The sequence below is a fragment of the Cyprinodon tularosa genome, unplaced genomic scaffold, assembly GCF_016077235.1.
Source record: "Cyprinodon tularosa strain WSP-4 unplaced genomic scaffold, ASM1607723v1 ctg314, whole genome shotgun sequence".
In the NCBI taxonomy this organism is placed as follows: Eukaryota; Metazoa; Chordata; class Actinopteri; order Cyprinodontiformes; family Cyprinodontidae; genus Cyprinodon; species Cyprinodon tularosa.
Genome location: NW_024039024.1, coordinates 975,558 through 985,613, shown reverse-complemented (window position 1 = coordinate 985,613; position 10,056 = coordinate 975,558). Strand labels below are relative to the sequence as shown.

The following is a 10,056-nucleotide window of genomic DNA, read 5'->3' as shown; positions in this document are numbered from 1 at the left end:
ATAGTATATTTGAAATGTTACACAATCTTTATTTTCTACATTTAGCCTCACGAAACGAAACTTTGTTGTGATTGTGTAACATGGAATTACTCAGTTATTTAGGCTCCCTTTTCATTTATTTATTACTCCTTTATGACTAATTTTGTATCCATTCTTTGTAGCTGGCAGCCACTTGAAATAAAACAAACAAACATAGATAAAGTCTTCAAATCCATTTGAGAAGGAGGCACGCTACCTTCCCTTAAGATGTTCGGTTGAAGCTTTATTAAATATACTAGAAATAAAACACGTTGAAGTTTTAAGGCTGCAATGTGATAAATGAAGGAAAAGGGCTATAAAGTCTATTCAGAATAGAAAAAAAAGGGAATGTTAAACGTTTTGCTTCAAAAAACAAAACCATACATTAAAAACTCTGCTGTAATAAATACAGTTAGAATTTATTAGAATAAAATTAAATGTATATAACATCTTTCTTAATTATACAGGTGTCGCCTGTAACACCGGAAACAAAAAGTGCTGCTAACTCCGGGTAACATTTTAGTCGTCCAACATTTACCGGAAGTTCCGGTTTCCTGCTAATCATAGCCACATGCATATAAACTCGCTAAGCGCTATTTTCCCACTGCTGTATGGAGGGAACAGAGTGTATATAACAGGAGATAATCGCTACTAAGATACGGTAAAGTAACATAGAGTACAACAGAGATGCAGAGATATTTTGACGAGATTTTTTGAACTTTAGCTTCTTTGCTAGGTGCTGCTTTACTCTAATGTCTCTCACTAGTTATGAATATTGATAAAACAGGCTTGAGACAAATGTAAAGTAAGTCTTTGGCCAATTCATGTTATTTCAGTAGCGGTAAGAACAAAGAAAGTGTGTTATTAATGTGTTATTATCCCGCTCAATATAACTGCAGTGCACCAAGTCACCACTGAGTGGCGCTACTATCCCTGTTTGTACAATGGACTCATTTAAGGAAAACATCAAAGATCATCGTTTCTTCGTTGAGGACTCCATCAGCTCAGGGAGTGAAGAGGAAACATGTTACAGGAACTATCAGAAAAACACAAAGAAGCTCAGCAGAGAAAGCTCTCCTCCAATCATCCTCGCCTTCTCCATCACCTCTGGACAGACCCTGCAGGAGGACACCAGCAGTGTCTCCTCTGCTGTTTCAGAGGAGCAGCTAGAGGAGGACAGTGATCATCAGCCCATTGAAGATTGGATGATGCTGGAGGGAGAGGAGCAGATAGAGGACACACGGATCCAGCTCAACCTAGACTGCTGGGACAGCTCTGATGAAGGAGACGGAGAGGAAGGTTAGAGGTTAATGCAAATATTATCTATAATTCACCACGTCTGCACATGTTAGAGCCACAGATTTCAGTTTGTTTTTAAAGGAACTTTGTGGGATGGATCAGTTCAAAATGAACAGCATCTATAGCATAAGGTGACCAGATTTCTGAAATCCAGTCTGGGGACATTTCCAGCTCGTAGATAAAACTAAATAGTTATAAAAGTTAAAATAGGTGTAAAATACAGGAATGTGCCTCTCCTACTTCCTAACAATAAACCTAACTCAATCTATAGTGTTTATTAGTGCCATGTGGTTATTCAGTCTTCTCTGTCTTCTTCCCTCTCCATCTTCTTTTCTTTCTGACTCCAGCCTACTCTCTGTTTTACTATTCTAAGTAGATTTTTCTTCCTTCTCTTAAACTGATCATTCCACCTGTCTCCCTATTTTCCACCGTTCTCATTCAATCTTCTTTCTATCAGTCTTCCGATGTTCTTCCTCTTCTATCAATCGTACACTAATCTGAAACAAGGACATTATGCAATCAAAGTCCCTTCCAAACGCATATAATCTCATCATACATGTTATGATTATTATGGTAATTATTATTATTATTATTGTTGTGATCTCACCTGGTTAAGTACTAAACAGGCTTATCACCACAATATTTGGAGCTAAAAGTAAACACCTAATAAATGAATATTAAACAGGTGGTTATCTCTTCCTCCATAATTCTCAGATCATGCAGATCTAGTCTCATTCAGTTTTCCTTATACTGTCTCTTATTTTTTATCATGAGGAACTCTCATTCAGTCTATCCAAACTGAGTGGTAGAAAAGTAGACCTATGCCTGGAAGTCTATGCTCATAAATCGCAACAATAAAACAGCAAAACGGCTTATAAATCTACTTACAATGACAAACTATCTTAAGATATGAACTAAAGGTCACAAATCAGTCCTAAAAACATCTTTAGATGAACCCTTGTTGAGCCACAGAACCAGATAAGCGCCTTACAGGGAGTTTTCAATCATTCTGTTTAATGTTATCTGAGTCTATTTCCTAATGCCAGCTGCAGCCAATGGTTTGTCTTACTTTTTGCTGATTAGCTTGCTTTATGTGACATTTTTTCTTCCTAATCTTTAGTAAAACAAAACACAGCAAAGCCCTTTTTAAATTAACCTGGGCATGAACCAGAAATCTACCACAATGATCAAGCTAATTCAAATCAAATGAACTGATTGACACACTCACCATAGCACAGGGGTTTTGATAAAGAACTTCTTCTGCTTTAAAAGTGGTGCGCTCTGCTCCTCACCTATAAGTTAACAGCTGCCAATCAGCTAGCTAACAGCTGTTTCTGTGTGCAGCATGCTCACAAAGTTTTTCTACCCTAATAACAGTCTACAAACAACATTTACTCTCCCAATCATAAAACGGTAAAATCGCGGACAGCTTTAGCCGGGGACAGGTGGTTCAAAACGGGGACTGTGCCCCTAAATCAGGGATACCTGCCAGAGAGTAGCGTTTACAGCTGTAGGTAGACCAGTGGCAGAACCACAACATTTTTTGAGGGATGTATGAAAACTGCAGGTCCCATAACCAGATTAGTCAGTCTAGACTAATCACATTGTACCAAGAGGGAAATGAACAAACACAATAGACAGAACAGGTTTTAATGAAAGGAATGGCTCATAAATATGCACTCATATTTATAAATCTATACTGTTTAAATCAATGATTTATGCTCTGTTTGATACAAAGCTGGATAGAGTTGTCAAAAATTGCTCTTAATTAAGAGCTTTACTTTAACAGATTTCTCTCAAGTAAAAATTAACCAACCAAAATATTACTCAAGCAGTAATAAATATGTTTTCATTAAAAAGGCTACTGATATACTGAGAAACTAATGATCACAGCTGATTATTGTTTAAAATAATATAATCAATTAATGAGACCTCAAAATAATATGCATGAAATATAAATACACCATTTAATGTATATGCAACATAGTGCCAAACATATTTGTTCATCTGCTTATATATGTGTTTGAAATTTGATGATATCCTATTCACAATCTATAGAATTTTGTTGATGGATTTCCACTGCCAGCAAAAGCAACTTTTAGTAATCTGGAAGCATTTACCAAAAGTCTGTTGGGTCCATAGTAATTTGTTTAAAGCAGAATTCAATGCTCCAGTTGAGTTCATCCTAAAAGTGTTGTATACGGTTGAGGTCAGGATTCTGTGCAGGCCAGTCAACTTTCTCTAAATCAAACTGCAAACAGGCTTCAATTGGAAGGGAACCAGACTTTCACTCAGTTTTCTTTTAAAACTGTTTAAACACCCATCCAGGAGTCGTTGTCAATTTGTTGGCTCACACCAGAGCCAAAAGAAGTGACTGCAGTGTATAATAAAGTGAAAAGTGTGGATTTGAGAAAATACAGTGGACCAAAACCAGCAGATAAGCCCAAACCGCTGGTGACTGTGACATTCGTAGCCCATGTGAAGGAGTCATCTATGGGTGGTGGCTCTTGCTGCGTTAACTCCACCCTCACCCTGAACAGATCTTGTTTATCATCTGAACTCTGGCTTCTGCAGCAAAAACTTTTTGTCTTCCCCAGTACTGTATATACTGCTGAAGAACCTTTGTGGGTGTTTTGAATTAATCAGTGAAGGTTTTTTTTTTAACTCCGCCACCGAGATTGTTTTTATTAGCGTCAGTTTTTAAAATAACAACAAAAGTTATGGACAGATTTTAATTACTTTTTTTTAATCAGAATTGCCCCTCAAGCCAGTGAAAAATCTATTCAATTCTGGTGTTAATCCAGATCAGGGTTTGGGTACAGGATGTTTTACAAATATTCTCAAACATTGTGAGGTAGGCATAGAAGTCGTTCCCCACTAAACCACAAGGTGGCAGCAGTAACTATTGGGAGCTTAAAGGAATAGTACACCCAAAACATGATTTGCCTTCATTTTCTACTCACTCCCATGCTGAACAACACTCTGGAGTACTTTTTTGATATCTCAAATGCACCAGATGAAAGTGCGCATTCAGTGTCTGCTCTGCCGATAATGCAAGCGTAGAAGAAGAAATGTGCTGTTTACCTGTGCAAAGAAAGAAACAACGAAAGAAAAATGTCTGAGGACTTCAGTGTTGAGGAAGAGCATGAGTTCTTTGCCGAGCTGAATGCGCACTTTCATCTGGTTTGGTCTGCCGCGGTTTCCGTAGACTCGTGAACGCGCTTTCAGGAAATCCTATACACTACTGTTTATGCTCTAAAAACATTCTAAATGACTTTGTTTCGAGTAAATTATGGACGCTACCCACTCAGGACACTTGGAATACATTGGACGAGCAGTATGGAGGAATATTGACACGTTTTTTGTGGACTTTTATGGACCTTTCTGCCTCGGACACCATAGACCTCCATTATTTGAATGTCAGCAGACAGCAAGAAGCCTCCCAGATCTCCAAATGCATTTGAGATATCAAAAAAGTACTCCAGAGTGTTGTTCAGCATGGGGGTGAGTAGAAAATGAAGGCTAATCATGTTTTGGGTGTACTATTCCTTTAACGCCTTTTAAATATGTACCAGGAGTCATGCAACATGCACCAATGTTATTGCAAATTTTCTGATATTGTGCAGCTTTGGTGGTCACCTCTGACATAAGTGTGGAAAAAGCAAACATCAAATTCCTATGCTTGTGCACAAAACTTGGCTGTTATAGTTGGAGCTCACTCTAATTCTTCAATGCAGTAACAGTTTGTAGTTTTTCTCTCCTTTTAAGATATGACAGACGAGACAGGGAAATTAGAAAGAGATCCCTGGGCCATATCAGACAAAGACAAGGTACTCTTTATCATCTTGCTTTGAGAAACTCTAGAAATGAGCTTGCTAATGCAAAACATATGCAGTATAAATATGTTGGTTGGACGAGCTCTGAAATGTTCTCACATATAACTTTGATATTTTAATATGTCCAGTTTAAAACTGCTCAATCTCGGGGAAGTCGCTATTTCCTGACTGGTCCAACCATCTGTAACATCTGCAACAGGACTGGGCATGTTTCCAAAAATTGCTACTACCAAAAGGTACAACAGCACACCCACCTTTGTTATTGTTTTATGTCTTCCTGTTGGCGATCATATATATATATAAATCCTTGTGCTCTTCAGCAGAAAATTCCCACTTGTGTTCTCTGCGGCGTCCAGGGCCACGTCCAAAGAGACTGTCCCAACCGTCCCTGTTCCACCTGCGGACTGCCCTCACATGGCCTTAGCCCCTGCAAAGTGCCTCCAGTGTGGAAGCAGCACTGCCAGCGCTGTGGCTTGATCGGCCACGTATCGGATGTGAGTTTTTTGTCAGCTCCCACAAGAAACCCCTTGGGGAGATAATTAAAGTTTGTTGAGTTTTTAAGAAAATGGCTGACAGCACATTCTGGTATGTGCTGCTGTGTGATCTCTTTATTTTCTGAAGTGTTTCTCTATTTCTATTTTTGTTGCATCTTTAGTGGTACTACAGTGTGTCATTTCTCATAGTTAAATATCTGTCCTTTGTTTTTTTCATCTCACAGGCTTGTTCAGATACATGGAGACAATACCATCTGACAGTAAGTGGTTGATCTAATTCCTCTTTGCTTATTTTAGCTTCTTTTCGAGGGGAAACACCTGATTTCTTTGAGCCTGATGAGGTATAACTTGTTCAATGCTGTGCAAAATTATTCATCCTAATACTAACTAGGAATATCCTGACACACCTTTTTAATTTCTGATATCAAACTGATTTTACAGCTTTGACACAGAGACAGTGGGTGAAATAAGAATTTAACACACCACCAGCACATATATTTCTAGAGGTGCTATTGACATGACATTTTCACCAGATGTCGGAAAACGATCTTTGCAATCCACACATACAAAGAAATCAAACCATAGATGTCCAGAAATTAAATTATGTGTAATAATGCAGAATCGCATAAGAAAAAAGTATTGAACATGTGAAGAAAGGGAGGCACAAAAAGGCATGAAAAGCCAGGACACCATCTGAAATCTCTCAGTAATTAGAAAGCAATCCTTCCCCTTGTCCGTGCAAATTAATATCAGCTGGTTCAGTCCCAAATGATGGCCTATAAAAAGGTGTCTCTGGTGTCACACAAGAATCATCTCGTGATGGGTAAAAGTAAAGAGCTTTCTTAAGAAAGAAACTTTAATGATGATATTGGTTACACAAGGATTTCTAAACTTCAGAATGTTCCAGTAAGCGCTGTTTGGGCCGTAATCTGGAAGTGGAAAGAACATTATTTCACCACAAACCGACCACAACCAGCTGCTCCTCACAAGATTTCTGACAGAGAGTGAAAATTATTTTCAGAAGAGTTATCCAACTTTTGGTGAGCTACAGAAAAACCTGGAATTAGCAGGTCCAATTGTTTCAAAGAAAACAAAAAGTAGTGAACTCAACAGCCATGGCCTGTATGCATGCTCACCAAGCAAGACTCCATTGCTGAAGAAAAAGCATGTGGAAGCTCGATTAAAGTTTGCTGCACAACATTTAGACAAGCCTTTGGAATACAGGGAGAATATAGTCTTGTTAGATGAAACCAAAATTGAACTCTTTGGATGCCATAATACACATCGTGTTTAGAGGTCAAATGGTACTGCATATCATCCTAAAAACGCCATACCAACAGTGAAGTTTGGGAATGGGAACATCATGGTGTTGGGCTGTTTTTCAGCATATAGTGCAGCAAAACTTCAAATAGTTAAAGGAGGGATAAATCGAAACACCTACAGAGACATTCAGGATAAAAATCTGCTGCCATCAACCAGGATGATGATGAAACTTTGGTGGACATTTCAGCAAGACAATAACCCCAAACACACAGCCAAGTAAACTCTCAATTGGTTTCAGAGAAAGAAAATAAAGCTGCTAGAATCAAACAAAATCAGCAGGAATCATCTATAGTGTAGAATATAAGAAAAGGCTAGATTAAGTGATAACTGTAATTGGTATGAGAGCAACTGACCCATGTATTGTGAACTCATTCACAATACATGGGTCTCATTTAGCTCTAAACTGATGTCACTACCAGGCGCTTCCGCCTCCTGCTGCACCTGCAGGATCAGGCAGGAGGTGAGCGGCTGTGAATAACAAAAAGATCCTGCTGCAGAACCCAAACTGCTAAGGATCTTGATCAGAACTTTTTGAGCTAAAATCTAAACACTCCACTGAATCATGAGGTTAAACATAGAGCGAAGTGCAATCAGGCCATGTGTGGAAAGCCAAAAATGCCAGAAATGTAATACATTAAAGAGTGAAATTTTCTATGTAATTTGAGATGGATCTTAATAGTAAATGAATGAATAATTAAAAAAGGATTTATTTGAATTATTAATAATCATTCAAGCTTGATACTGGTGTGATGGAGACATTCTAAAATATTTTTCTCTCTTGGCAAAGGAAATCATAAAAGCTATTTTAAAGTAATACATTTTTAGACATGCTTTTTATTAAATATTTGATTCAAACTAATATAGCTATATATATTTAATGGATTTGCCAGTTTAATTACTAAATTGATCATTCAATACTTTAGATTTATATATTAAATAGGGCTGATTATTTTTTTATATTAATCAATTAATAATCGGATAGGTAAAGGTTCCTTCAAGAAGGTGGTTTCATTTTAAAAAATAAAACCAAGTGAAACTAAAATTTTTCCACTTGATGAGTTCTGGATAGAGCATATTGAGAAATGAAAATATTTTTATTAATCTTTAATACAAAATTTTAATATATCTTTTTACAATTTTGATATACATACTGCTCTAAATGTGTTGCTCTGTCAGCTAAAGGCATGTTTTAGAGTCTCTATACTCAAGTTAACGATTAATCGATTACTAAAATAATTTTAAATTATTTCATTAATCGATTAATCAAATTAATTGTTTCAGCCCTAATTTCAAGTTTTATTAAATGAGATGTCTGAATTAACCAGATTACAATTAAATTAGCGGATCCCAGAATGCGAGTGTCACTTGTTGGGGTCAGTATCCAGTTATCTGAAAGCTGGGTTAAGCCAAAGCTGTTAGCTGGGCTGCCCCAAAACCACAAATGAATAATCAACCCATGGGAAACACTGAAGGGGCAGGAATACTTGTATAATGTATAATTTACTCTTTCAAGTACAGATTTGAGAATTCATTTGAATACATTTAGAAAATCATCAAAGTCGATTTATGTTTTTTCCAGGTCAGCCTTGGGGTCCCTTTCAGACCCAGAACCGTCTGCAGTGGCAAACCTAAGAGTCACTTTGCTCATTGCTACAACTGCTCAAAAAGGGGACATTATGGTCATGTAAGTAGCTGTATTTCACCATCGGGGATGTTCTGTTTTTTTTGTGTGTTTTTCTTGTTTTCTCCTTATTCTCTCGCACATTTGGGTGATTGACTTTGTCGGTGTCAGGAGTGCGTGAAGAGGAGAATGATCAGTGGCACCTTTCCCTCTCTGCCTTATGTTTGCCACTATGATACCCTGGAGGAGCTTCTACAACAAGGTGAAAATGAGCTAGCACCAGCCAGGGGTGATGAAAATTTGCATTCTGAAGATTTTAGTAAAATATTGTGTGGAATTAAAACAATGGATTCCACTTCACTTCATCCAATATACAAAATGTTTTAAAGGTGAAATCTGACTTCATAATCAAAGCTTAATAACTACTGTGTTTGTTTTCAGAACTTCTAAAAGGTGGATCACTACATTCTACACAGCAAGGACAGCTGGCTAAGAAAACAGGGGATTTATGCAAAGATAGAACATCAGTCCAGGGAAGAAGTAATACCAAACAGGAGCCAGGATCCAATCCTGGAAGGAGGAGGACCTGGCCTGAAAGACGGAGAGAGAGGCGTGAGGTGAAGCGACTGAGGAGGGAGGCCCAGGCCAAGCGCGAAGGAGGACTTCTGGCGAGGCATTGTTGTACCTCTGATGATAGAGATTGTTCTGCTGACCCCTCTGGATACATCCTTCAAAGTCAAAGACAGCCCAAACCCCCTCTCAGATTGGAGAAGGTTAGAAAAAAGAGCAGGAAGAGCAGAGAGGCAGACAGGTGGAGGAAAAGAGGAGGGATAAAACGTGGGCATCTGAATCCCCATTGTGACCTTGACATTGGAAGTGAAAACTTTCTGTCACCAAAGCAGAGAGTTCGTCACAGAAGGAGGTGAAAAATTATGTCTATTTTTATCCTTTTAAGGGCATTAATTTATTATTTTTTTTATTTCACTTTATGTATATTTTTTTAAGAATAAACTGATGATAAATTCCTGACATTCATTCATTATTTTTATTAAGCAAATGTCTCATATTTAAAAACTTAAAATAAATAGAAGTAACCTTTCTTTATAAACAAATTTGATGTATATAAAGAGTATGCATTTATATTTATGCTAAATCATAACTTTTTTGGAGTTCTCAGCTAGAGGCAAAACAGTTTAACGTTACAGCATTTCAGCCAATTTATTTATTTCTGCCTTGTTTAGATGTCAGTCTTATTATGTCAGGGCAGTATATAGGTTCAGCACTAAATCGTATCTGGATTGTTGGAAGCAGTAATATATTGTTACTGGCAGACTGATGGCCATCATGGGTGTCTATTATTTGTGACTAAAACTCTGAAGCTTCAAAGCATATAAATATATTTATTTGTAATTTTTAATTCAAGTCTTAACATCATTATTCCCAAGTCTTGGCACCTCTGTGCTAG

General features: G+C 37.5%; 1 protein-coding gene across 3 annotated transcripts; it reads left to right on the top strand.

Annotated features, from left to right (window-relative positions):
- Positions 1–556: 556 nt before the first annotated feature.
- LOC119788306 (zinc finger CCHC domain-containing protein 7-like) lies at positions 557–9,626 on the top strand. Of its 3 annotated transcripts, none has more exons than XM_038292562.1 (9): positions 557–679; positions 918–1,317; positions 5,086–5,147; positions 5,282–5,389; positions 5,474–5,647; positions 5,872–5,907; positions 8,550–8,654; positions 8,763–8,853; positions 9,033–9,626. In XM_038292562.1, the coding sequence occupies exons 2-9, from the start codon at positions 963–965 to the stop codon at positions 9,515–9,517; spliced, it is 1,416 nt and encodes a 471-aa protein (XP_038148490.1). In that variant the 5' UTR covers positions 557–679; positions 918–962; the 3' UTR covers positions 9,518–9,626. The 3 variants fall into 3 exon arrangements, with proteins under 3 accessions (XP_038148490.1, XP_038148489.1, XP_038148491.1); XM_038292561.1 differs by having other exon boundaries at positions 557–823; XM_038292563.1 differs by having other exon boundaries at positions 557–1,317; positions 5,477–5,647.
- The last annotated feature ends 430 nt before the right edge of the window (positions 9,627–10,056 follow it).

Coding starts and splice junctions, on each gene's coding strand:
- LOC119788306 (XM_038292562.1), top strand. CDS start 963: ATGGACTCATTTAAGGAAAACATCAAAGATCATCGTTTCTTCGTTGAG. Junction 1,318..5,085: donor TGAAGGAGACGGAGAGGAAG/GTTAGAGGTTAA, acceptor TCTCCTTTTAAG/ATATGACAGACGAGACAGGG. Junction 5,648..5,871: donor TGATCGGCCACGTATCGGAT/GTGAGTTTTTTG, acceptor TTCATCTCACAG/GCTTGTTCAGATACATGGAG.